The sequence below is a fragment of the Pezoporus wallicus genome, unplaced genomic scaffold (genome assembly GCF_028554395.1).
Source record: "Pezoporus wallicus isolate ANWC-B61680 ecotype Strahan unplaced genomic scaffold, APGP_CSIRO_Pwel_v1 contig_13850, whole genome shotgun sequence".
Taxonomy (NCBI): domain Eukaryota; kingdom Metazoa; phylum Chordata; class Aves; order Psittaciformes; family Psittacidae; genus Pezoporus; species Pezoporus wallicus.
The window spans coordinates 264,323-291,985 of NW_026635243.1; the positions used below are offsets into that span (position 1 = coordinate 264,323).

The following is a 27,663-nucleotide window of genomic DNA, read 5'->3' on the forward strand; positions in this document are numbered from 1 at the left end:
CCTGCTCTTTCGAACCGGATTAATGGCATTAGGCTTTGTCAATGCACAAATTACCTCATCATTGGCACTGGCAGGTGGTGTGGAGCAGCAGACTTATTCAATATTTAAGAAAGCTGCATTGCAGAGCTGAGAAGGCTGGAGAAATAGGTTGCCTGTGTCAGTGTCTTTGCTGGTGGAGACGATCTCTGCAGGCGCCAAGTGCGAGGTGTTGAGCTCACCATCCAAACCTGATGGTTGCACTGGGAGGCTTCACAACAAGGAGTGTTCTGGTTCCTACCCCGCTATGTTATTTCCACATGGTTAAACCAGTGCGTTTGGGCAGGCTCTTTGCAGATGCCCGGCTGGTGAGGACACTGTGAGTGGCTTCAGGTCTTGCCTAGGGTACCAGCGGCCCCGTGTTCCTCCTGGTGCCCATGGGGCAGGACGGGCTCGTGCCATGGGGCTCCCGCTGCCTTTCCCTGCCCACCCAGGGCGGCTGGGATCTGCTGGTTGATGATGCTGCGTCTGCTGGATTTTGGGTGCTGGGATGAGCCCGTGAATCGGCACCTCTCGGCTCGGAGCAAGCGGGATGACCTGTGGCTCGGTGAGAGGCAGAGATTCATGGGAGGTGTTCAACCCCTTTTTATTAAGGCATGATCAAACTCATGGGCTCCGTCATACAGAAGTAATGGAGCAGTGTGATTAGAGTCATGTGCCTCTTCCTTAAGGCCAGAAATTAAGATCCTGCTTCTATTCCTGGCTCTGCCGCCTCACTCCTCCCAGCCTCCGCTGGGAATCGGGAATGAGAGGGCTCCTCACATCCCTGCTGATGGCAGACCTTGGGGGGGGGAGCAGGTCCTAGGACCCTCTGGGGACAGCCCAACCCTGGAAGGTGTGGGCCTCCTTCTAGGATGGGATGTTTTCATTGCGTTAACGAAACGCTGCTGCATCCCATCGATCACAGCTTGGATTGCCACAGCCTTTTGTCTGCGAGCAAGGGAGGCGGGGGGGGAAAGCCACCGTAAGCTGTTATTTTGCTCTTTACGGTGCACTAAAAATGCAGAAGGAAGCATTAGGACAAGCAGGAGTAGTTGCTGGAAGTAATGCAAAGTAGAGCTTCAGAATCTATTATTTATAGGCGGAGGGAAAGGCTTGTGTATTCCTCCAGGAAGCATCCCCGGGCTCTCCTCCATGTGCAGCAAAGCGAAACACCCGCAGCCTCTCCGTTACAAGCAGAAAGTTCTAGCTGGGGAAGGAGTTTTCCTGCCCGCTGCCGGAGATGGCTCTCCCCTTTCTGCTAGGCAAAACCAGGGATGTACCCCTATTCCTTGCATCCTGCTCCACGTGACCTTGGGCAAGTGCTTTATCCACCTTCAACCTCCCCACAGATGGATGCTGGCGGCGCTGCCCTTCATCCCGGTGCACCCCGTTAAATCTGTGTCCAGCCCCACGGGACCCCTCAGCTCCTGGTGGTACCCAACAGGGGTTTGCTGCTGCAGGGTGGGTTGGGGAGGTGCTGGTGAGGTCTGAAATGAACAATTTGCTTATTTAACTGATCTTGTCCCTCGGAGCCTCCTGGTTTGGCACAGGAATAGTGGCGGGATGAGACCAGCAGAGCACCGGTCACCCCACCTGCTTCACTTCTATTCCTTTTTTTTATGTATTTTTGGAAGTTATCAGTGAAGCAAAGGTGAGCCTTAGATCTCTGCTGTCTCTTCAGGGAGTGATGGAGAAACCCTGCACCATTGTGGAGCAGGAAGTGGAGGCTGGGAGTTACATCTTTCCCCTTTGTGGGAAAGTTACGCGTTATTCCCTGTCTTGGTGTTTGGGATTTCAGTGGGGCAGCTTTGCAAGAGCCCATGTAACACCTCCTCCTCGGAGCAACCTCCCCAGTGCCACTGTTGGAGTTTTGCTGGGAGCTGCAGTGGCTTTGTGCCCTGGGAAGGTGCATTGCCTGCCTTTGGGCTGTGCTCTGGTCCTGCTGGGACCTGCTGGCAGTTCTGGGATGCTGCTTTGGTGCTGGGACATGGGTGGCTGAGCCAGGGGGGAATCTGGGGCAGCATCTTCCCAGGGCAGCAAGCCTGGGAGGATGAATGGCCCTTGGGCTCTGCAGAGGGGTTTGTGGGCTTGCTTCAGCTCTGCTGCAGGCAGGAGGAAGCAATTCAAATGCAGGTGCTGCGAGCAATGCAGGCGTGAGGCTGCTGCAGCGGGGGGATCCCAGCAGGAATCCCATCCCGGCTCTGTGGAGGTGATGGGAAGGGGGAAACCTGCAGGTGGGGAGCAGTTGAGCTTGTAGGAACATCCCCCATCATCAGGAGGCCCTAAGAGAGGGGTGGTTTGTGTCCTCCTTGGTGCCTTGTGCTCTAGTCAGCACTGCAGCAAAGCCAAGCCCTTCATGGAGGGGCTGCCTTTTCTCTCTTATTTCCACCTTAAAGGGAGGCTCAGCCGGAGCTTTTCCCTTTGCAAGTGATGTCTCATGGGTGATGCTGTCCACAGACCCACAAGATGCGCCCTCTGCTCTTGGGGACCATCCCGAGGTGGTCCAGGTGTGGCAATGGCCTGCAATGTGATGGCAGCATCCCCTGGTACCCCATAGGCTGTGCACTGGGAGGGACTTTGTCCTCCCCTTGGCTGGGGAACTGCTCTGCGTGCAGTGTTCACCCCTGTAAAAGCACTGGTTATCCCTGAGATGGTGGGACACATGGATCTATCCCTGTGCCATGGGTGATGCTGGTCAGCATCCACTTGGGCTTTGCCATCCATTCCCCATCCCCACGTGGTGGGTGGAGGGGTAAAACACCCCCAGAAAATGGGAGTAAACTGAATAAATGTGGGGTTTAACAAAAGCTGTCAGTTTTGCTGAAAGGAGAAGGGTTTGAAGAGGTCCCTCTCGTGATGAGTCTTTTGGAGATAAGTAGAATACCACGTTCGGGTCCTGTTATCACACGATGGTTGCCACATCCTCCTTCAGCTCCTCTCCCGGCTTCATTTTGCAAAGCTGAAAAAGAGGAGTTTTGGTCCCGAGGGGATGTGGTTTCGGGGGAGAAAGTTTTCTACTTCGTAGGTTTTCTTATGAAACAGAAGCAGCCTCTTCCCTCCCAGCTCTGAAGCCTCGTAATTAATGTGAGGTCGGGTATCTCATTAATTACATCCACGTGGAGTGCGACTGCATCGCTCTCCTGGGAGGGCTCTGCCTGTAGGCTCCTGCATCCCGTGCACAGCATCCAGACAGTGACTGTAGCGACATTCCTGTTCCTCTCCCTGCTCCTCAATGCCAAAACCAAAGCCCGGTGTGATTTGATGGGGTTTGGTTTGGTTCTGTCCCCCCCACTCCAGCCTGCCTGGCAGCAGCAGGACACCTCCATCGGCATCGCTGGTGTCTGAGCCCCCCGGTGCGCCGAGGCTGAGCGGTGCAGCACCGGTGCTCCTGCATCCCCGCGGCAGCCGGCGATGACCGACGCGGTGGTGGGAGGCAGCTCTGACCGGTGGATGTGCCCCAGCGACAGGACCATGTCTCTCAGGGCCAGGTAAGAGGAGGGACTGGGCGCTGCGGGATGCTGCTGGGGCAGGAGGGAGGGAGGAAGGGAAGTCCCCAGGGGTGGGATGTGTTGGGGGTGCGCCCACCTTGTTCTTCCTCTGGGCATATTGGGAATTGGGTTTGCGTTCATTGGATGGGGGCATTTTGCCATGTTGCCTCCTAAGCCACAGTGAAAGGTGGTGGGGACAGATCCACGGGCATGCAGCGCCCCAGTGCCTCTGAGGAACCCTGTTTGTCTGTCCTCATGCCCTCCAATGGGGCCACCGTGCAGGGTGATGCTGCATCCCGCTGCAGCAGACCCTTGTCCCCTATGGGTGGGTGCTGGTTTTGGGTGCCTGGGCAGTACGGGGGCTGGGAGATGCTCGTGTTTGGATCTCACTGCTTCACATTGCTTTGACGGAGCAGCAGGTATCCATGGGGAGGGACGTGCTGATGGGCATCATCACCCTGAGGTGGGGAGCGCTGTCCTCATCCCTTCTCTCACCTAACCCTTGTTCCCTCTTTTCCCCCGTGCCTCCCAGCAGCGAGAAGGAGCAGTAAGTATCTCGCTTGCTTTATTTGTCCTATTGCTCTTTACCTGCTGCTCTGATGGTGTTGAGAGAAGAGGAAAAACCTTGCTCTGGATGCAAGGAAAAAGCAATTAATGTGGGGAAGCGTTGCACAGGGTTTTAATGAATCTAAGGCTTGAGACTGTGCCGGTCTGCTCAGCCCAGGGGGAAGACAGCCAGGGAAGGTCTTCCGAGGAGCAGAAAGATGAGGGGAGGAGAGGTGTTTGCTTTTGCAGCCTTGGTTAGCGTTTCCCCTCTGCCACTTGCTAATTTGCCAGGCTGAGTGGCAGACGGTCCCGTGCCCCCAGGTTAAAGCTGCCTGACACCCCGGCTGCACTCGCTCTGCTAAAGGATCTTTGGGATGATGTCAGGAGAGGGAAAACTCCCGTGTTTGACAAAATGTACCCAAACCAAGAGCCATTCCTGTGGCCATCACCCTGGCAGCGCGCTGGCAAACCTGCTGGGAGCAGGGGGCCAACTTAACTGTGTCAGTTGATGCTTAATGCGGAAACAAGGATATTTTTGCGAGGGAAGTTTGTTTTTCCATAGGAAATGAGTGTTTCCATATGAAACCCATCTCAAAATGGAAATAAGAGCTCCCACCATGGACGGGGTTATTTGCTAGATGAAAGCTTAGAGGATGGGGATGTAGCGCTTGGGAATCGGTGCCTGGCTATCGCCCGCCTACACGTGTGTGTGCACATGTATGATGTTTCCCCCTCTCTCTGCAGGGTCCCCGCTGGCTGGACCGCGCGGGGCGGCCAACCCGACCGGCAGCGCAAGAGCGTGGAGCTGACGGATGAGGAGAAGGAGATCATCAACCGAGTCATCGCCCGGGCCGAGAAGATGGAGGAGATGGAGCAGGAGCGCATCGGGTAAGGCCGCGGCGGCACCGCGGTGCCGGTGGGATGGGAAGGACCACGAGCGGTGCTGGTGCTGGTGCTGGTGGGGGAGACAATCACTTGGCTGCTTTCCTGGCCAGCAGCTACTGCAGTGCAGTGTTTCTCCTGCAAGGGAGCCTGCGGGGGATCTTTTGGAGCTGGCATTGGTCCTCGGCCAGGAGGAACCTGTAAGCGGGGGAAGGAGCTGCTCCGTGTGCTGCCGTGCCCTGGACCAGGAACTCATCCACTTTTGTTTGGTCCAGAAGGGATCATTAATCGCATCTCCTTTTGAGGAGCTGTTTGTCCAGTTCTGAGCCCGAGCACCTGTGAGTGTGGGCAAAGCCAGAGCTCACCAAAATGTGTTTTGTCTTGATTTGGGAACACTGATGGATCCATTGCCCTCTCCCAGCCACGTGTCTCTGTGGTTAACCCTTCCTGCCACCCAGAAACAGGCTGAATGCAAAGCTGAATACGTCTGAGTGATGCCTCAGGGCTGGCCGTGTGTTGGGACCAGGGGTGCTGGTGCTGCCCCAACCGCATCCATAGCGAATCACCCAATATCAGCGGTGGGTGCTGGGGGCATCCATGGTGCTGGAAGCACCCAGCATAGAGCAGAGGGCAAGTAGTGCCCGTGTTTGCTTTTACTGCATCTCTACCCCGCTTGGGCAAAGGTGCTGGGTGAAGCAATGCTGATAATCAGGTATTGGCTTGCTGTGCTGGGGATGGCTTCCGGAGGGGATCACGGTAATCCTGTTTGTCAGGCATCACGCCTCTCCTCATTACTGAGCAGCGTTTTATTCTTGCTGAGCTTAAGCATCGACTGCTGAGTTTTTTCCTTGCAGGGAAAATGCTCGGGTCCAGGCAGGCACTGAGCTCTCTGCTGCCTCAGAGAGTGGCAAAGCCTCTCTTAGCTCGGGGATGGCTTCCCCCAGCCAACAGGAGCATCGCTCTGCAGGGCAGCTGCTTGGTGAAAGGACCGGGCTTTAACCTGCCAGAGGGGAGACTGAGATGAGCTTTCAGGCAGAAGCTCTTCCCTGGGAGGGTGCTGAGGCGCTGGCACAGGGTGCCCAGAGAAGCTGTGGCTGCCCCATCCCTGCCAGTGCTCAAGGCCAGGTTGGACACAGGGGCTTGGAGCAAGCTGCTCCAGTGGAAGGGGTCCCTGCCCGTGGCAGGGGTTGGAGCTGGAGGAGCTTTAACGTCCCTTCAACCCAAACCAGGCTGGGATTCTATAACCTGCCTGCACTCAGAAAGCTTTCATCCATCACCCCAGCTGCTTGGTAACACTTCAACGTTGTGTGTTTGCGATGCAGTCCTGGGATGCTCCAGCTGCACCCACGGCCTCTGAAGTCCTGGGCTTATTTACTTGTCTCTAGAATTGCTTTGCTGGGAGCTGGTTTGTGAACAGCATAGGCAGATGCTGCCTTGACACTGCCTGGGCTCAGCGTGTGCCCCATGGATGTGCTGCTCCCTGGGCACAGGGCAGCACCCCAGCTTCACGTTACAACATTCCCTGCTTTCCCCTCCCGGCTTTCTAGTAGAAAGCAGGTGAAAGCAGCTATGAATGGTGGTGATTCATTCCCAGAAAGTGCTTACAACCAGCGTTTTCCCAGCTTTGCCCATTTACAAGATAAGAGTCACTCCCCAACGTGATGATGCTCTTTGGCTTATGCTTACATCAACTTCAGCAGTGGGGGGGAGAGAGCTGCTTCTGCATCGTGCACCGCTGCAGCTGCTTGCAGACGTGCAGGAACTCTCCCTTCTCCCCTTGTTATGCGAGCTGGAGGAGGTTCTCTCCTCCTCATTCATGAAAAAGCCGGTGGAGGACTTGGTGCCTGCTCGGAGTAGAGCAGGGGAGGGCTGGCGGATGTGCAGGCGCAGCTGATTCGCCTCCTGCGCGTAGGCGAAGCAGGAGCTGTGCCAGCTCCTTTGTGTTTGTTGGCTTGCACAACAGGAGCTGTCGGATGTGCAGCTACAGGAGCAGGGGACAGCGTCTGCATCAGTCTCGTACAGGGTCAGGAGCTGCTGGGGCATTATCCGGGATAGCTCCTTATATTAGGGAGCAATCCGGGTTTGCCAGGGTGGCCTCCGGCAGGATGCAGGGGTTGAGCGTGTCCCTTGGTCAGGGAGGTGCTCCCAGAAAGCCTGGTTTTCTGGGATGTTCCATAGTGTGAGAGATAAAAGAAGGGAAGATCCATTAAAAACCTGCGTTAGGTTAATGTAAGGAATAGCTTACATGAAACGAACGTGCCTTCCAAAGGGGGGACATGCGGCAAATACTTGGAGTTGTCTTGTGAGTGGATGCGGTTTTGTGTGCATTTGAGCTTTATGTATAATACTTGAGCAATCACAAAGTCTCCAGCTGGCTGCAAATGAACCTCCTCATGCTTTGAAGTCCCCCCTGATCTAATGCCATCCATCTCCTGCCCTCTCATGTCCCTTCTCCTGTATCCGCCGTCCCATGAGTCCCTTACCTCCGCCAGCCAGGGCAGGGTGAGAACAAATCGATGCTGCTTGTTGAGAAGATGTTTGTGGAATTGGTCTTTGTGTCAAACCCAGCTCAAATTAATCTAGCAAAAGAGTATTTTTAGCGCTGGGGATGGACGGAGGCCCGCGGGAGACGTGGGCTGGATGCTGATGAGGTCTGTAGGACAGGGACACTTTGGTGTGTGATTTTATTTTGGCTGGGTCATTGTCTCGTAGCGCAGAGAAGGATAACAGGAGCTGAAATCACCTTAAACAGTGACAGAGTGCAAGCTGACGAAGGACTTTACAACTGTCTGGGGATTAGGATAATCCTTTGGGCTACTTCAGGAGCACAAGAGCTGAAAGTCGGCTGGCAGCAGGAGCAGAAGGCAAAGTGGACTTGGAGCAGGGATGGATCCGCTCCCTTCCCTTCTCCTGCCCTGCCTGGCCTGGGCTCTTGCTTGAGGTGGGGGGGTCTCTCTGTGCTGTCTCCTGCTGTGGTGGTGATGCTCCAGCTGTGGTCCATGAGGAGCCCATGCCTCCCAGCTGATACGGGAGCATATGCAGGCACTAATTGGCTCCGTTTTATGCCTATATCAGTAACCCACCGAGGCTGCTCTGCTGCCTAATGAGGTTCCATCGTGCTCTCGGCATCAAAGAAAATACCTTAAACCCCATCCAAAGTCAGAAATTGCCATTTCTGAGGAGCACCTCATGGCACGGAGCTGGTTCTCCCAGGGCTGATGCGACACATCGCTCCTGGACGTGGCTGTGCCCCTGCCTGGCCGCAGCGGCTCCCTTCCCTCCAGTTGCCTCTCAAAGGACAACGCTGTGACTGTTTCCCTGTGGGTCACAGCCTCTCACCTTTCCTCCAAGAGCACCAGCTACCAAGCAGGGTTGTGTTTTAATTTGGCTACTTATTGCAGGGGTGACACATGCATAACGCCGGAGCAGATGGCTGGAGTGCCAGGGGATTAAGTCATTAACCCCGGTGGCCTGCAGCAGAGATGCTCTCTGGGGACCACAGGCTGGTATCTTCTTCCTTGTGTTCAGACAACACAAAAAGAAACACAGGGGCTGGGAAGGGCAGGGGGGGGTGCTGGAGGCAGACAGAAACGTCTCCTGAGATGCCAGCTTCTAGAAGAGATGAGGTTCATTCATGGCCAGCAGACAGCTCACAAGCTGCTTGCATTTCTGTGTTGGTTTCCCCCTCACAAAACCTCTCCTCTCTTATTTCTCAGACTGGAATGAGTCTCCTTGTAACAGATCACAGGAGGCACAAGCCCCTGGGATGATGTGCTAGCCTGGGATACTTTGAAATGCATGAATCCTCTGACCTCCTTGAGCATCTTCCCTCCATAGGGCTCTCGGTGGAGGTCGAGCTTTGAAAGTGGAGCTGTAGCTGATGCTTTTACCTTTGGTTACCCGTGCGCCTGTCAGGGCAGAAAATTGCTTCTAATTTTTCGTCCTGGTTTTAATTATGTTTTATTTAATCTGCAGCTTGGCTTCTTTTCGTGCCTCTTTTCTACCATTAAACTTAGCCTTAATTTCATATTCAGCCCTTTAAGGCACCCGATTTCCCCACGGAGGCAAGTCAGTGCTTCGTTCTGGAGGCACTCCCTGACCTCCTTTGTGTTTTACTTCAGTTCCTGTTTTGCCATGTAAGCTGTGGCTGGGCCCATTGCCGCATGGGGCTCACCCAGCTCTTGATGCCCTGCATCGGGCCCTTCTCCACCCCTTGCAGCAGCTCTTTCTCTGCTGCATTAAATGTCCTCCCCGACGCTATTTGAAAGCCATTAGGCACGTCTTTAGCCATTGGTTTCTGCAGAGTGGCAATGAATATTTCAACACAACAAAGTCCAACCGTGCCTGCCCTGCTGTGAAGTCCTGTTTCCCGAGATCATCAGCACTTAGTGCCAGGGACTCTCTGTCCCTATCCTGGTTGCTGGGAAAATGCCAGTGCTGTGGCCCTGGGGGTTTCTATCCTATTTAGGACTCACCCCAGCCTGAAGCGGTCCCTCAGCCTGCAGCAGCCCTTGCTGCATCCCTGCGAGACCCTCTCCTGCTGCAGGCAGGAGGTGATCTGATAGCAGGGGAGGTCTCCCACAGCCCTCGCCTTTCTCTTCCACCAAGCTGTATTTATGGGGCCAGGCAGACACTGTGTTCCCAAGGGACTGGTTTAGTGCTGTTGTCTCAGGTGCACGTTAAGCGTTTCAGACGTAGTGTATTGCCCCCTTCTCATACCTTGCTTCCATCATTCCTAGCTTGTATTTCTTAGGCCGATGAAGGATGCTCTTGCTCTCTGCAGGGCTGTTTCCAGGAGCAGCGATGCTGGGCTTAGCCAGCTCCCTGCCACTGGCTTCAATTACTCCTCTTTTGGGTTCTTTTTTCTCCCATGTTTTAACAATTTGAAGCGTTTTATCCTGCTCTTTGAAGTTAGAAAGGCCAGAGGGATGGGCACTTTGAAGTGCGTGTAATGGTAAGAAAGATGCTGCTTAGTGCTAGAGATGTGCAAGGGAGAGGGATGAACTGGATGGCTATTTATGTGCACTAAAAATGAGGGAGGGGAAATGATATTTAGGGGACAGAAAAGCCTTTGGGAGGATAGAAAGCTGGTTCCTGGCTGCTACCTGGGCAGGAACAGGGCACCCCTTTGGTTAGCAGTGGGACAACAGCACGCGTGTGGGGCTCTGGCACGCATGTAGGGTGGTGTTGGATGGAGTCAACACCAAACCTGGGCTTTTTGCTCCCAGTTTTCACATCAATCAGGAGGTTCCCAGCCCATGGGTCTCGGCGCAATCCCCCCTTTCCCAAGTCCTGCCCTCTTCTGCAGGCTGCACACCAGGGAAACCCTAACCTTTTATCCAGTGCTCTCCTGGTGGGCTTTGAATGGGTGGGGGGGATAAAAAAGGCCATTTTCTCCAGTTGGAATGGGTGTTTGAACTAGGCAAACGTGCTTGGTTTGAACCTGGTGCCACAGGTGTGTGTGCTGACTGCTCAAGCTCTTCCACTGGTTAAAAAAACCTCTTAAGGAGCTGCTTCTGCTAAATGAGAGACTGCAAAAGGATTTGCAGCTAAAAAATGAATCTCTTCAAACGCAAAAGCTCCCCCCCCCCCCCCTTTGATTGTGCCATTTGTTCCAGTTTCTATAATAAGTTTGTTTGGGCTTGCAGATTTCCAGTTGGAAGCTGCTGCTCTTGGAGCAGAGCTCTTGCAGCGCAGTGGGAGTGGGGGGGTTGCAGAAGATATGGGGCTTGTGAATGTGCTTTGTGCTGGGAAATAAAAGGTTTTGCCCCCAGAGCGCGTCTCCTGTTGAGGTGGGAGCAATGCGCAGCGCCAGGAGCTGGATGCTGCCGTTGTTTCCTGCCGGGGGCTCTTTGTGGGGACCCTGAGTTGCATGTGGGATGTTGGCTTTGAGCTACCGTGCTATGATTCACGTCATTTAAATAAGAGCTGCTTGGGGAGCAGCCAGTTTCCAGGCTTTAATTGGAATACCGCTCCTTGCTGGCTCGGTGTCTGTGGGATGGTGCAGCTCTGGGTCCCCATGTTTGCAGCAGGGTGTATTGGCTGCAGAGTTTGGGAAGGCACCAAGGGCAGATGGGGGCTCTAGAACTGACTTATTCCATAGGAAGAAATCAGCTGTGAGCTTCAAGGTCCCTCCTAACCCAAACCTTCCTGTGATTCTGTGACCTGCAAAGCAGTGAGCAGATGCTGGAGGGCAGGAAGAGCGAGCTGCATCTCCCTGGAATAACACCGGAGCAGGGAGTTAGGCTGGCAGATCCCTTCCCCATTAAGGCCAATGTGGAAAGGCACTGAAGCACCTTGCTTCAATGGTCTGGGGATGTTATTTCTCAGCAGAAGGATGAGAACCAGAGATGCTCTATTCAGAGAGCCTGTGGTCATGGTGCTGCTGAAACTTCAGGCTGTGAAGACTGAAGGAACTTGCAAGCTCACCCATCTGCTGTCTGGTGACACCGTAGCTGTGAAAAGTGATTCCTCCTGATGTCTGGCTCCGCTGGATGCCCAGCCCAGCTTTTCTGCCTCCTCACTGGGAATGGGCTGCAGGGTGGTTAAGAACTGTCAGGAGGCATCTCATCATCGGCCCTTGAGCTTAGGGGGATCAGCCCCTGCATAGGGAGGAATGGGGAATTCTCCAGTGGGTTTTAGCATGGCAGATATCTTCCGCTTAATCGAGGCACTGTAATAGGAGCACAGCTTTGGTCGGATAACGTATGCTAAATCACGGAGCTTGACTTGGTGGCTGATGAAGTGCTTCAAGATGCTCCTGTTGACTGCAGCGAGCTTCCAGCAAGGCATTTGATGACCCGTAACAGGCTGCACGTTCCACGGTGCCTTATTTTTCCCTTCTTGCGGCTATTCCTTCATCAAGCACCCCTGTACATCACCACCGTTGCTTTTCCACGTGCGGTCTATGGGATATTGGCCATCCTGCGGGCAGCTGGAGACCAACCGCAGCGGCACCTGCTGTATGGGCAGCTCATATATTGTTTATGAGCGACTCGGAGGTGCTGGCAGCTGAGCTGCCCTAAATCTGAAGCTGTCATCGGACACGTGGGGAAACGTCTTTTAAACACCGGGTGGTTTCTATGGCACGGTGCGTTAGCGCATGGGTCAGGCTGCCGAGGGCGAGGGGGGCTGATGCTCTCTATGGTGGGCCTGGGTCTCCTCCTCCTCCTGTTCTTCATTCCTTCTTTTCCTCACTGAATGCCATAAATAATGCATCACTTTCCCCTTCTGGAGCTATTTTTAGGGCCAGGATCCTGGGTTAACTGAGCACACAAGGCGCCGCCAGCTCTCGGATGCTCCACGGGCAGCTCGCTCCTGCTCCGGCTGTGCAAACTGCTTTTGCCATGGCAATGAAGTTGTTTAACTGGGCTTTTCCTTCCCTTTGCAGGAGCCAGATGTGTTTTTATAGCCTGCTCTCCAGTGGGCTTTTGGCATCTCACTCAAAGGGCGAAGAGTTTCTGTCAAGTAAATTGCATGTAATATATTTACTTAGAAAATGAATTGATTCATCCAGTCCTCCTGACAGAGCCCTTCCGAGATCTCCTCTCCCAGCTCCTCCACAGGCAGTTGCTGGGATTGGGTGGAAAAGCTTCCATTTGGGAAAAAAAAGCTGTTTCACTGACACCAAACCTATGCAAAGGTGGACTTTATGCACGTGGGAGCTGGGTATCTGCTCTCTGCAGTGAGTACTCATGCTGTATGTGAAGCTATAGGGGACTCTAATACTTGGACATGTCCCCTGGGGTTTGTCTTTTCCCTTGGTTGCATTCCCGTAGCCGCTCCGCCGGACGCTGCCCCAGGAAAAGGAGCAGCAGGAGCAAAGGCAGCGGGATCCTGCATCCCGGCTGCACGCTGCCTTCCCCCCAGCCCTGTCCCCCTTCCTGCAGGCGCCTCATGACCCGGCTGGAGGACATGCGCCGGAGCGTGCTGGGGGACGGCGTGAACCGCTGCATCCTCTGCGGGGAGCAGCTGGGCCCACGGGGATCCGCCTGCGTGGTGTGCGAGGACTGCAAGAAGGTGAGAGCTCTCCCTGTGCCCCCGGACCCACACGGATAACCCCCACTGGGCACCTCGCTCTTTGGGTCCGTTGCCAGCATCCCACCGCTCACGGCACAAGGGGACATCCATCCGCAATCCCTGACCGGGGGAGCTGCTCTTAACCAGCCCTCATTAACCTGATGCTCCCGAGGGGTTGGTGCCGGTGTGCTGGCACCTTTCGATGGCATCCAGAAACCCTTTGGTTCCTCTGCAGAACGTCTGCACCAAGTGCGGGGTGGAGACCACCAACAGCCGGCCCCACGCTATCTGGCTCTGCAAGATCTGCTCCGAGCAGCGGGAGGTGAGTGCAGCATCCCTGGTGCTTCACCGTGGCCCCTGCCCTTGGTTTCATCCTGTGCATGGTCCCAACCCCAGGCTCCAGACTGGGGGATGCTCACAGAGACTTCCAGCCTCTCCCCCTGCACCACTAAGCCTTGCCCAGCTGCTTGAGCCTGGTTCTTATGGGATGAGCTTGTTTTCTATATAAAATTCCACTATTTTTCTTGGGGTTGAAGAGGCTGTTGGGGCCAGAGATCAGCTCCTTGCCATCTACAGGGGGCAAAAGGTGAAGAGTTTATTCATTAGCAAGGTGGCTGCAGGGCAGGGGGATATGGGAGTGCATCTGCTCCCTGTTTCCTGCTGGAGGGGGACCCCGGTGATGCGGGGAATGAAGACTGTTTGCAAGCAGCATCCCCCCGAGACACATTCCATCCCATTGCTTCCCCCTCCAGGTATGGAAGCGCTCCGGCGCCTGGTTCTTCAAGGGGTTGCCCAAGCAAATGCTGCCCCAGCCGATGCCCATCAGCAAGAACAAGGGACCCCAAGCCCCCAGCGAACCCAACCCATCAGAGCCACCCAGCCAGGACCAGAAACCCCCGTCCCGTGCGCCCACCCGCGGTAGGTGGCAGCAGATGCTGACTCTCATTGCAAGGGGCAGGGGTGCTGGGTCTCCTCCCATCATTAGCAAGGACAAGCGCTAACAAAAAGCATCCAGAGCAGCTGTGGAGCTGTTTTCTGCAGGGTGCAGAAATGGCTCTGCTGCCCTCCCTGCCTTTTTATTTGGGCTGCCTAAGTCAGGATGGTCGGGTTTGCAGGGACATCCTTGAGCAAAGCAGCACTGGGTGGGTATGAGGAGCCTGGCTGGGGGCTCAGACAGTGCCTGGGTGTGAATGGTGATGCAGAAGCCTAGGGAAATAAGAATCAAAGAGGGAAGATGGGGAAAGAGCAGCAGCAGGTCCCGGGTTGGTGCTGGTGGGGCGGGCGGGCTGCAGCTTCACCTCTTCTCGCTCTGTTTGTGCCCCCAAGGCCAGGCGGACGCCAGGCCCGCAGCCGAGCAGGACTCCGATGGTAAGCACCGGCATCCGCAGCCTCCCCTGTGCCGCTGCCTCGGTGCTGAGCCCCCCTTTCTCCTTCCCTGCCGTCCCCGCGGTGTTTTCCCGCAGGGTTTCCCATGGGAGGCTGCAGCCGGGACCTCTCCTTGCTGCTGCCACCCATCGCCTGGGGACAGAGCTATTCTGGGGCTCCCCCACCTACTGCACACGCCTGGGCTGAAGCGCTGTGGTTGAAAGTGCTGAGCTGCATTGCCTCGTAGGTGGTGTTTCCTGCTGCTGATTGGAAGCTGTTTTGTGGTTATTTAATGGCAGTCCTCAGGAAACCTCCCCTGGAAACTTTAGGAAGCTTGCAAGGGGCTCCATGTTAGCCAGGGATGGAGCAGCAGAGATGGGGACGTTGGGTTTCTCCCCGCTGCAGCTCTCGATGCTGGTGCCCTGCGCCAAGGCTTGTACCATGCATGTGCAGCAGAGCAAGGTGAGGACGCAGCAATGGGGTTTTATGGATTAACTTTGCTCTCTCCAGCATTTGCAGCCCCCCCAAGGGCACGTTCAAGTGATGCTGACCGAGGGGGCTGTGTTAGGCAGCAGCAATCAGTGCCTGCTGCTTACCAGGGCAAAGCCATGCTCCTCATCTTTCTAACCTCTTGTGATGCTCCAGACCCGCATCCTGCAGACACTGCTGCCAGCACTGGCAGGAGCCGGGTGTAGGGATGCTCCCAGACAGGCTGTGTGGCTGGGAGTTCATTCGGAGGAAGCCCTCATTTCCAGTTTGGCATCAGAGTGCCGAGGTGATGAGATTGCCTGATCCCCCTCCAGCACCGGCTGCTCCTGGCTGGGAATAGCTTAGTGACTGCAATGCAAACCTTCCTCTTCCTCTCTCCTCCTTTCCTCCTTTGGCTGTGTGCAGGAGGCAGCGAGGGGCTGAGGACACAAACCCCTTCCAGAGCAGTCCCCTCCATCCCACCCTTCCTTTAGGCCAGGGTCACTTGTGACAGCAATACCCCCTGGCAGACGGCTGTGGGGCAGGGGAGGCTTTAGTGGCTGGTTCCTGGGGCTTGGCTGCAGGCAGGGCTGTGGGCAGAGCCTTGTGCTGATCCATGCTGCCTCCATCCTGCAGCACTGCTTGCAGTGAGGATGTACCCTACACACCCGGGGGGTGCTGGTGTCAGGGTGAGCCCATTGGAGGTACCCATGGCAGGGGGTACCCAGGCTTGGCCACAGCTCAGAGTGCTGGTGGTGAGCTCCAGCTGAGCCCAGCCTGGTTGTGCCAAGCAATGATCTTCATCTTCCCAGGCAGCAGCAGTTGGGGAAGCCACTTAATTAAGACTATTTAATCACGACAGTAGCCGGTGCCCTTAAGCTTCCCTGCTCCACAAAAGGCTGATTTTATGAAGCCACCAGTTGGGGTGGGGGGGTTTGTCAGGTCTTTTCCATCAGCATGCTCGTGACGGACCCATAATTTTCCTAAAGCTCCCTTGGAAAATTACTTATGGCATCGCTATTTGTGCACGACGGGGCTCCTGGTGGTGGATGCTCGTTCCCCTCCTCCCTCCTCCTCAGCATCACAGCATCTCTACCCCTCTCCTCTCCCCCACCTCCAAGCTGTTGCGTTTCGCTTTCTCCTTGTGCCCGCTGACCCTGAGAGCCCAGGCAAGGATAAACATCCCATTTATGTCACAGCAAAGATTTATACCTCCAGCCTCCGGCACAAGCCAGGTGAGCGCCGAGACCTTTCCCATCATATCTGTGGGTTGCAATTCATCACTGTGAAGTGGTCTCAGCACCCTGGAGTGTGTGGCTGGGATTTATCTGCTGGTGGATGGAAGTGAGGCAAAGGCAGCTGTCACCATGGTCTTGCTAACAAATGGAAGATGATCAGCAAAAGCAGAATAGCCCCCTGTCCTGGGGACCTGGAGCTGTAATGCATTAGGGGTTTGATGTGCACTGAGGACCAGTTGATGGGTGCTTCTGGGCTTTCTTCCTCTGTGCCTCATTGTTTCCCCATGGTTTGCTGCGTCCTTTCCCAAGCACCGTGCGCAGGTTTGATGGTGCAGAGCCCTGCTGCTGCTGCTGCTGCATAGGTGCCGGATGGTGCTCCGGGGGCGATGCTGCAGTGGCTGTACCCATCCTCCTCCTGATACCCCGGCTGGGCATCACCCAAGCTGGGGCTGGGGCTGGGTGGGTGGCCGGGACATGAGCCTCACGGCGGCCTCCATCCCTCTCCCTGCAGGCAGCGATGCGACAGCGGCTGCCAGGGGGAGCCACGCTGCGCCCGGCCGCAAGGCAGCCGAGGGCAGGCAGGGCCCGTGCGGCAGCGACAGCACCGGTGGGGACACGGAGAGCCGCGACTACGCCGCCGAGAGCGGGGTCAACAGGAGCCCTGGTGAGAGCCGCTCTGCTGCGTGCTGCTGTGTGCTCGGGAGCAGAGGGCTGGGGAGCACCAAGCCAGCAGCCCAGCGCGCAGCACTAAGGGATGCTGAGGGTGCTGAACGCTGGTACCAAGGTTTTCCACTGCTCTGCGGAGTTTGGTGGTGGTGGTGAAGTCAGGAGTGTTGGCAGGACCAGGGAGATCCCTGCCCCAGGGAGCCTGCTGTGCTTTTCCCTGCAAAGGGGGTGTCTTATGGCTCATGCAAAGACGTGGATTTGAAAAGCCGCATGCATGACGTGAGAGCTCTAAGTGAAGAGAGGAGTGGGCTCAGTGCTTACCAGGCTAATTTTAAGCAGAGATGAAATGCAGCTGAGTTGGGACGCTAAAGTAGAAGCATTTTGCATGCTGCGATGCCACCCTGTCACTGCTGGGGTGGGCACGTGTCCCCTGAGGAGCTGCTGAAGGAGCAGACATGTGCCTGTGGGAGCTTGTGCTGGGGACGTCGTGTCAGGAACATTTAATGTGCTCCAAGCTATTGTACATGGCTGTGATAGGAATGGGTGCCTGACAGGGCTCAGCAGTGCCTGCATCCTCTGCAGATGCCTCCAGAAAGGCAGAGGCACTTCCAGAGACCTCTTTTCATCTAGGAGCTGAGCTTGCACATTTAGCTGATGCAGCTAAAAATGGCTGGAAAATGTCCAAATCCTCTTTAATTCCCTGAGAAAGAAAGGGATATTCATGGCAGGATAGTGGGATAATAGCTCCTGGGGGAGCTGGTGGTTTGATTCGTGTTGGGGCAGGTAACACTTGTGCACCCATGTGCTGTTTCTGCCTTGGGATGTCCATGCACCCTGGGGGATGTTGTGCAGGGGGTGGTCCTGAGGCACTGCTGCTGTTTGGAGGACAGGGCGTGATGGGCATTGCAGTGATGCTCATGGGTTTGTCACCCTCCAGCTCGGACCAGTGCCTGGCCGCAGCCATGTGCATCCTCCTTGTTATGCATCCACCTTCCTTGTTCCAGCTCTCCTGTGTCTCCCTCTTTTGCAGGCAGATCAGCACAGCATGGGGTCCCCTCATGAAATGCTCCCTGGTCCAGCCCAGGCTGCACCCACTCCCTGCAGCACTGACCCCAAAAGCACTTGGGGCTGAGCTGTTATCGCAGCCACCTCCAACACATCAGCCATACCCCTCTCTTCTCTGCTGCCTTTCCCTGGCCAGTTCCAGCTCTAACCCCCTCCTCAACACAGATCCTCTCCTTGCAGGCGTGAAGAGAACCAATTCCATGCAAGCCCCACGGCCACCCCCACCAGCCGCTGCCAGCCCCGCTCCCGGTCCTGGTCCAGCAGCGCCCTCAGGTAGGATGCGCTGGGGATGCAGCCAGGATGCTCATCCGCGGGGTGGAGGGCATCCATGGGAAGGGTCCCCCCTGCTTGGGGCAGTGCTGGTGCTGGGTTGGACAGGGATGGAGGGACAGAGGCGAGCGCCCTGATAACGCTGCATCTATCCCAGCCCCGCCGGCAGCAGGAAGACCCGGTCCCGGTGCGGCAGGCCGGTTCCCGGAGAGACAAGGTAAATGCAGCTGCCTGCAAGGGGCTGGGGGGGCGCGGAGTGTGCCGGGGGCTAATGGGGTCCCTCCTGCAGCGAGCCCACCACTGGGACCCCCGGAGATGGCCCGGGCTGCAGCAAGGGAGGAGCGAGCAGGGGGCTACACCGTGCCCCCCGGCAGGGAGGAGAGGCCGGCCCGGCAGCCATCGGCCATCGCACCGGCATCCAGCATCCCACAGGCATCTGCCATCCAGCCGGTGTCCGCAGCCCCACAGCGGCAGCCGCCCCAGGAGGAAGAGGAGGAGGATGCCAACAGCTACGACTCTGATGAAGGCAGTATGTACCCAGAGGGGAGGGAGAGGATTCTTTGGGGAAACTGGGATTTTGAGGTGGTTGCTGCAGGACTGTGGCTCAGGTTGTGGGTCTCTGGCAGGGATTGTCCTTGGGGAATGCTGCTTGGAGCCAGGGTAGGATCTCACAGGCTGTCCCTATTCAGTTCAGTGCTGCTTGTGGGATCTTCAATAGGTTTTGCACCAAATCACTGAGCTGTGACACAGTGGTTTAGGCTCTGGTGAAGACAAGCATGAGCTGGTTTCCAACAAGTCAAATGGGGGCTAAACACCAAGCCCCAAGCCTTGGGAGGAGATGCTGGCCCCCAGGTCCTGGGGTGGCCTTGCCCTGAGAAGGGTTTGATAGGTTACATCCTCCTTTGCCTGGGGAATATTGAAATCAAAAGCCCCAAACTGGGTTGTTCTACCACTGTAAAGCTCTGATGACCGGAGCTCTCTGGCCTGGCTGGATCTGTGTGTGGCAGTTTGGCTGATGCCAGCAGTCTCACGTGCACTAAATGGCTTTTACATTTGAACCACAAATCCTTCTAATCGTTACTAATCAGGGCTGATTACACACAGTTGTTGGCTGGGGTTGTAACAAGGTCCTGTTTCCACCTCCTCCTCTGTCCATCAGCTACGCTGGGAGCGCTGGAGTTCAGCCTGCTCTATGACCAGGAGAACAGCTCCCTGCACTGCACCCTCATCAAGGCCAAAGTAAGTGCCTCTTTTCCCCCTTCTTTCACCAGTTTAAGCTCATCTGGGTCCCAGCTCCCAGTGCAATGAGATGGAAGCAGGGCGGCCGCTGACAGATGGTGCTCTTGGCTCAGTTGCTTCATGGGTGCTGCTTTCTATTCCCTGGCTCTTCTGAAGGAGGATTCCTGCACCATTCTCTCCTTATTATCTCTTAGGGCTTAAAACCAATGGACTCAAATGGCCTGGCGGATCCCTACGTCAAACTGCACCTCTTGCCTGGAGCCAGCAAGGTGAGGCTTTACCTGGTTTGGGGTGTTTTGGGCTGGGGATGGAGCAGAGCTTTCTCAAAGCCCCCTGATGTCCCTTCTCGCATCACTTTCTCCCCTTGTTTTCCTTGCATAGTCACTCGCTAGTGCTGTTTTACCTGGGGAGTATCTCTGAAAAGCGATGCTTGCAGATGCTCTCCCATACCCAAGGAACAGCTCATCCTGCAGGCAGGGATCTGCTTTAGGGATGGAGGGGAGCTCCAGAGGAGGTGGCATTGTCAATGCATCACAAAACATCTGACGATAATTCTAGTTATTACCAGAGTTGGAACCATCCGTTTGCTTTGAAGCTGCAGCACGTCCTGGATAGAGCTGTGAAGAAATAACAGGGATTTGCTCAGAGGAACTAAATGTAAAAGAAGGGGGAAAACTGACAATAAAACCACAGAGAAGCTGCGGCTGCCCCATCCTTGGCAGTGCTCAAGGCCAGGTTGGACACAGGGCTTGGAGCAAGCTGCTCCAGTGGAAGGGGTCCCTGCCCGTGGCAAGGGTTGGGACTGGATGAGCTTTAAGGTCCCTTCCAACCCAAACCAGCCTGGCATTCTCTGACTCTTTGAATTGACATTTACAGGTTTACCTTATGCGTGGGGACTTTCTGTTCTTGTGCAGGGTAAATCTTGGTGTCGTGACCTTGGGAGATGCTTTGATTTCCATTGCTCTCTTCTTTGGTGATCTATCTTGGTGCACAAGCAGCAGAGCTCCTCATTTCCCAAGCTGCCATCTCCTTTAGACCATAAGAGCCCTTATCCAAGCTCCGCACTGTTGCCCTGTGCAACTTTTCCTTGTACAAGTGTCCTTGAGGGGTTAGATCCCAGGCAGTGAATAAAGCCGGGTGATGAAGCCTGCCCTGGTCACTGCAGGTGGCTGAGGTGCTTTATTATGTGCTTGTATAAAGGTCTACCCTGTCAGGTCAGTGATGCTCACCTGGAGTTGATGGCTCACCGGCGCGACAGCCTCAGCAGGCAGCAGCGATGTCCTGCAGAGCCCAGTCAAACCATCTCTTGTGAGCCAGAAGTGATGGAGCATCTAATTTAATACTCTGCCAGGAGCTGAAGTTTAGGTGGGGAGAAGATGAGGGGTGTGATTATGCCCTGTTCTGGTTTGATGCTGTAGTCAAACAAGCTGAGGACGAAGACGCTGCGCAACACCCGCAACCCCGTGTGGAATGAGACCCTGGTGTACCACGGCATCACGGATGAGGACATGCAAAGGAAAACCCTCAGGCAAGCAGAGGAGCTGGGATATCACACAGTGGGGTGGGATGGGGACCTATGAGGCTCCTTGCGTGCAGCATCACAAGCCAGCCTTCCTCAGGAGGGCACTGGCAGCAAAATGCAGAGGTTTTGGTTAAAATCGCCATGCTTCGTGTGAACGCGCTGATTTTGATGGTCCTTCTAAAGAGAAAGCCATTGCAACCCTGTCATTTAATATTATTAGCATTACTATTATTTTTGTTACCATAGAGATTTGTATAGTGCATGCATGTATATATGCACATATTAAAAAGTGGAGTTTTCTGACTGCTTTTGGTCGGAGGAGAGCCAGGTGGATGGAGGCTTTGAGCACTGCCAACGCGGGAGTGGGTTTGTGCTCTGGAGCCAGGCACTGCTCCAGCCCGGTTGATGTTCACCTTTCCCATTCCCATCAGGATCTCCGTGTGTGATGAAGACAAATTTGGCCACAATGAGTTCATTGGAGAGACTCGAGTTTCCTTGAAGAAAATCAAAGCCAATCAGAAAAAGAACTTCAACATCTGCCTGGAGAGAGTAATACCAGTGAGTTCCTGTGAGATCCCTTGCTGCTCCCAGTAATGTTGAGGTTGATAACAAATGGCATGTGAGGGAGCTAGTGATGAGCTTGGAGCTGGAGCTAGCCCGGAGCTGTAGGTGCCTGACTTCATTGGCAGCTTCAGGACCTGGATTCTCACCCATGTGTGGGCTGATGTGATACACGAAGGCTGGGAGATAAGAGTGTGGTGGGAAGTGATTCTGGGACCTCTCTGGTAGCAGATCTGCTGATGTTGTTGGCCAGTGCTGGTATATGTCAAACTGGAGGAGAGAGCTGGTTGCTGTGTCCATAAGCCTCCAGTCCCCAGTGCTGAGTCTTCTGGAGGTTGATGGAGCAGATGAGCACATCCGAGCCCCTTCCACTCCTGCGTCCAGTGGAAGAGCTGGGCCGGGCTCCTGGGGTTGGTTTTGCCATAGCATGGTGCCTCTCCACGTGCATTCCCTCATTGCAGTCTCTTCTTTCCCTTCCCCATCCAAGATGAAGCGTGCTGGAACAACCGGCTCATCCCGTGGGATGGCACTGTACGAAGAGGAGGTAAGAGTCCTTGGAGAGCAACACGCTCGTCCATCATCTCATGTATGAGCCCCCTCATGGGGGTACAAGGTTCCCTTCTATCCCTCTCGTCTTACCTCCTCTGCAGTTGGCAGTCTTCCTCGCTCAGCCCCCATGTCCCCACCTCTGGCTGCTTCCTCTTGCAGGTAGATCGTGGTGGGGATATAGAGGAGCGTGGCAAGATCCTCGTGTCCCTCATGTACAGCACCCAGCAGGGCGGCTTGATTGTGGGCATCGTCCGCTGCGTGCACCTGGCAGCCATGGATGCCAACGGATACTCAGACCCCTTCGTTAAGCTGTAAGCGGGAGCTGGGGGTGGCTTCAGTGTGGTGACGGGTGGGCTTGGGGCCCCCCAGTGTCCTTGGGGAGGAGCTGGTGGGCTGAGACCTCCTTCCAAAGCCACTGGAGACAGGAGAGCGTTTCCCAAGCACCTCGAGACCTCACGCAGGAGTGATGCTGTGCAAGGTGGTAATGCCCCACCGTGGCTGAAGCTAAGTGAGGCTGACCCAGCCCTTGGCTCCATGCACTCCCCATAGGTTCCTTAATGCCCAGACCCAGCAGCCATTGCAGAGCTGGAGGACAAGAGGACCCTCTCCCCAGCTGTAACCCACCACGGCTGCAGGGCAGGGGTGGTTTGATGTCCCTCCACGCGCGACAAGGAGCCTGTGCCTCACTTGCAGCCCTATAAGCTCACACAGTTGTAGGTGGGAGCCCAGGATTGCCCTGCTGTGCCTGTCCCTGTCCTGTGCCATGTCCCCGCTGCAAGCAGGTCACCCTAATGAACACAGGCAGCGGTACCCGCGTGGTTCATGCTGGTGCTGCCTTGTTGTGGCACGGAGCAGGTCTCCTCGAGCAGTGGTGCTCGTCGGGTGCCTCCTGTGAACACGGGCAAACCAGATTGTTCTAACTGAAACCTCATAAGGTGTGACACGGAGAGGACCCTGCAGCCATTCCTGGTTGCGGGTTTCATTGCTGTTTTCTCTGTGCCTTCAGAACAAACCTCTGTTCTCCCTAAAACTCACTCAATAACCCTCATGTTGAACATTCTGCACATCCTTCCGCAGCGCAGTGGAACCGAGCCGGTCTCCTTCTCAGTCTCCCTCTGATTTTCTTTACCTTTCCCATTCCCACAAGCGGAAGATGGTGCTTTCCTGTGGTAAAACCAGCTTCCAGCGTAGATCTAATTAATACCAAGCCTGCAACGTAGTTCTGGGGCTGCAGCCAGGCTGCAAAGCCCCTAGTTCTTCCTACATTCTGTAGGTGAGCCTGCCCCAGCTGAGCGCACCAGTCTGCCTGCTATTGCTAATGGGCTGGTTTTTCCATTTCTCTCCCCGTTTCATGTTCTTGGCTGGGTTTTCCATTTTCCATTGGTTTTAGATGATATGAGAAGGCTCCGGAGCCAGACTGGCCAATACCTTCGCTAATACCGTCAGCTGCTTTTCCTAGCCCCAAAGCTCTGGGGTTTTTAGCTTCCCCTGTTGTTGCGCTTGAGTTTTGAGCTGTTTTCTGTTGCCCCCAGTTGGCTGAAACCTGACATGGGCAAAAAGGCCAAGCACAAGACACAGATTAAGAAGAAAACGTTGAATCCCGAGTTTAATGAGGTAAGGAGGGGTCTATTTATTTATGTGATTAAATCAACTTAGCTAATTGCTACGTTGTGTGGAGGTGGAAGACGAACTCCCTGAGGCTTGGTTCCTTTTCCCCCTTCTGCAGCCAGGAATAGGCTAGGAATGGCTTTACCATGGGAGACGTCACCAGTTCGGTGCTGGGCAGCACTGGGCACACTGAGGCTTTCCTGCTCCCAGCTCCATGTCACCGTGGCCAGGGGGTTGGTGGGATGAGCATCCGTATGTTGTGGTCGGTGCTGCTTTCATAGGACAGCAGCAAAGTGCTCGCTCAGATACAAGGGGTGAGCTCATCTTAGGGGCTTGTGATCCTGGCAGGAGAGGTGCCAGAGGGAAGGAGGGTTTTCCGGGTGTCCTTTCCTGGGATGCTTGGTGTGATGTGGATGCTCCCCTTCCGCAGGAGTTCTTCTATGATATCAAACACAGCGACCTGGCCAAGAAATCACTGGACATTTCTGTCTGGGATTATGACATTGGAAAATCGAATGACTACATCGGTGAGCTGAAGTCTCTGTGCTCCGGGGTATGGTCCTGACACCCTGTACCGGAGGGATGCATAGGGCACCTGCCATGAGAGGAACCTTGAGGTGGGACCGTGCAAGTTGGTTGGGTGCTTGTATGAGGCTGTCACATAGAGTACACCCACTGTGCTCCCCATCCACAGCATCCCATGGGGGCTTCTGTGCAGGTAGAGAATCTCTGCTTGTTTCCATGAGAGTTTAAATCCAGGAGGTGGAAAGAAACACTACAAATACGGGATCTGCCCCTCTGGAAGTGACTTTTGGGCCATCAGCACCATCTCTGAATACGATTATCTCCTCTTCTCCCTTCCTTCCAGGCGGCTGTCAGCTCGGCATCACGGCTAAGGGGGAGCGCTTGAAACACTGGTATGAATGCTTGAAGAACAAGGACAAGAAGATTGAGCGCTGGCACACCCTCCAGAACGAGAACCATGTTGCCAGTGATTAAAGGCAGCTGCTGCCCAACCCTCCCCAAGTGGCCCATCCTCTGCCAAGCCCCTGTAGATCTCTGATGTCCGTCTTCCAGCGCAGTCATGCCTTGCTACACGCCTCCGGTCCCGGGGCAGCGCTGCTCTTCTGCCCCCTCGGAGCATCCCCTGTGCCCTGTCCTCACTCCCACCTGAAAACTAACCCAGATCTTTTATATATTCTATTCCTCTTTTATTTTTGGGGGGTGATGGGGGGGGTGCCACTGAAATACCCCGTTGTGTAACTTTGTCAAGCAATAGTTACCCTCTGACTGTTCCTCTTCCTCACTAGTCTCACGCACGTGGTAGCATCCCTGGTGTGCGTGTGTGTGTGTGTGTGATGCTCCGTGCTCCTCCAGCCCATCACCTCTGGCTCGTGGCTCCTTCATCTCCCAGTGGTGGGGTTGAGCACTGGTGTGGGAGCATCAGCCCATTCTGCTTGTGTGATATCGATACCTCAGTTGCAATAATGAAAAAGCTGTTTGGCTTTGGTGTGGGTCGTAACCGTAGCCTGGTATCTGTGTTGTCGTGACTAGGCTAAAGCCTGCATCACTGATGTAATCCTGTGAGTCCTGCTTGAGCTTTAGTTCTGATTTGGCACACTTGAGCAATATCGTGGTACATCCTTTGCTGAGAAGATCCACTAATAATAATGAGAAATAGGGAGCCACTCTGTGCTCGCAGGGAAACAGAGATTTGGGCTGGTTTGTGTTCATTTCCAACCACCACGCATGGCTCCATCGCTACAGGAGCCCACCCCTCTTTCGAGCTTGTGACTACCTCCTCTTCACATCCTAGCACATAGTACTGAGCCCCTGGGCCCTCCTTGGACCACCCTCTCTGCTGCCCACTGTTTGCCCTACCAGATGCAGGAGGGAAGCCGAGGGAGATGATACTTCCCACCAAGCAGCTGATGTGCGCAGGGATGCTTGCTTTGAAGTACCACAGATACTGAAGTTGGCTGGAACAGGGAGAGGGCTCCCAAACTTTGGGGGTTGGTTTTACTTTGCTTGCTTACTTTCCTTTCCCATCTGCACAAGCACCATTGTCTTCAACAGCCAGCCTTCAGTCTGTCATGATCTGAAACCTGCTTTCATGATCCTCTGCAGGTGCTTGATTGGTTCTCGATAGCAGGAGCATCGGGGCGTGTTCAGACTGATGCTGATCAGGTTTGGTGCCACTTGCTGTCTCTGGACAGCCTCAAGCCTAGCCATGTTGATGGTAGCACAATAAGCACTACTGGGACATAGTGTTGGTCAGCTCCACGCTGTGCATATTGTATGGAACCCGAGCCCCAGCGCCTTGGTTCATGCTCCTCTCCCACGACTTCCATTGCAGCCTCTGCTGTAGGCTGCTGGCATGTGGCCTGTTCTCAGTTCAGCTGTGCTGCAGAGCTGTTTCTTTTGAATCAGATGAGTTATTTTCCTATTCTTGATGTTATTTTTCCCCCCTAACTTTCCCCCAGCAGAGCTTGCTGAGTGCTGACCTACAGTGAGCCTCTCTGCAGGGCTGGGATGCTGCAGCTGGTGGGGCTATGGGCTGAGCGATGCCAACATCACTGCCTGATGCTAACACCTGCATGCAAAGCATTGCTGCAGAGTAGCCCTACCCCAGCCTAGCTCCAGGCTTGCTCCTCCAAGGAAGTCTGCATCCTCCCTAGCCCCAGCTCTCCACCCTCGGACCACGCATGGGGAGAACAAACCTCAACCAGCGTGTGCATCCTCTGCTCCGTTCAGACTGAGCTGGGATAAGCTCTTCCATCACCCTGGGTGCATCCTGTGGCTGCTTGGGGCACGATGCACAGAGAAGCGCAATGGGAGAGGACACTGAGACTATTCCTGTTCCTGTTGGGCAGCTCTCCACCCCGCACCAATAAGTGCAATGTCCCCAGGTTCCCTGAGCCACGCTGGCCTCCGTGCAGGCTGTGTGGAGGACAAAGATGGAAACAACCCTGTTCTTTTGGATCGTTTCCCTCTGTGTCCCATGCAGCTGTGCCTGGACCCTTGCTCCCGTGGGAAGTGATGGTTTAGCTGCAGGATGCTGCTGTTGTACCCTTCAGAATGGCCAAAACCCGCCTGTGGCACTCGGAGCAGCAGCTGGGCTCAGAGCTGTGCTGGGGCCACGTGGGCTTAGGGCTGAAATTACCTTCCAAAAGGGGAAAAAGCCAAAATCCAAGCAATTCCTTGATTTATTGCAGACCTGGAGAGGCCCAGCCTCCTTTGTGTGTGTGGAGCATTTAAGTTAAGGTTGCCTTTACCCATGTCCTGCATTGCCATTCCCCCTCGGCCTGTTTTCCCTTCAGACCAATGACACTCAAAGCATCCCTTTGCACCCACACAAATCAAGTGCATCTTGCCAATTCCCCCATTGGTACTGAGCAAACCCCAGGCCTCTGTCTCTGCCACCCTCTTCTCCGTTTTTCCGATGGGAATTCCTGCCCTGAATGAGTTCTTTTTGTTGTAAATAAAGCATGCACCTAGGGATTGGGAATGGTGGAAACCAGAGCAAAAAGCCTCTTCTGCTGTTTGCATTCAAACTTGCATGCAGTGATTTTACAGCAAACTCTCAGTTTACAACTATTAAGAGAAGAAGAAGATGTTACACAGGAACTAGAACTGCTCCAGTCTTCCGCTGCATGCAGCACATCCTCTCTTGATGTGGTATCTAATAAAGTGAGACTATTGGAAAAGGAAAAAAAAACAAACCAGCCCATGATGGTTTTTGTCTTCTTTCACTCCCTGGGGGAATTATGAGCTCCATGGGCTGGGAGAGGTGGGCAAACATGCTGGCTGTGGGAGTTGATGGTGGGCTTGGGGGTGCTGGAAAGCTGGGTTGGGTTCAGGATGGTGACGGAGGAGGTTGGGGTGGTAGAGAAGGTTCCCAGCTCTGACTCTCCTGCACCCCTGGGGGCAATGGGGATGGGTTCGCATTCTGGGGGCATCGATCCTTCGTGTGCAACCAAGACCTTTGTGCCTTGTCGGGTGCCAGTGTGATGGGCACACGCTGCCGGGAAGACCATAGCGCACAGTGGTGGCTGCTGCTTCGCTCAGGTGCTTTCTTCGCCTCAAGATCCAAACCCATCCCTTGAGTAATGCAACCTCCTTGTTGCTCTTCTTCACACCCCAGGCCCTCCTTCTCCTC

At 55.0% G+C, this 27,663-nt stretch overlaps 1 protein-coding gene across 2 annotated transcripts; it reads left to right on the plus strand.

The window, feature by feature from the left end:
- The first annotated feature begins 3,315 nt into the window (after window positions 1–3,315).
- RPH3A (rabphilin 3A) lies at window positions 3,316–24,698 on the plus strand. 2 transcript variants are annotated; one of them, XM_057412757.1, is made up of 20 exons: window positions 3,316–3,506; window positions 4,039–4,053; window positions 4,797–4,940; window positions 12,824–12,953; window positions 13,189–13,275; window positions 13,706–13,871; window positions 14,280–14,321; window positions 16,536–16,688; window positions 17,936–18,028; window positions 18,183–18,242; window positions 18,315–18,554; window positions 19,185–19,264; window positions 19,459–19,533; window positions 20,683–20,792; window positions 21,218–21,344; window positions 21,835–21,891; window positions 22,056–22,207; window positions 23,429–23,510; window positions 23,935–24,031; window positions 24,373–24,698. In XM_057412757.1, the coding sequence occupies exons 1-20, from the start codon at window positions 3,430–3,432 to the stop codon at window positions 24,501–24,503; spliced, it is 2,118 nt and encodes a 705-aa protein (XP_057268740.1). In that variant the 5' UTR covers window positions 3,316–3,429; the 3' UTR covers window positions 24,504–24,698. The 2 variants fall into 2 exon arrangements, with proteins under 2 accessions (XP_057268740.1, XP_057268749.1); XM_057412766.1 differs by lacking the exon at window positions 14,280–14,321.
- The last annotated feature ends 2,965 nt before the right edge of the window (window positions 24,699–27,663 follow it).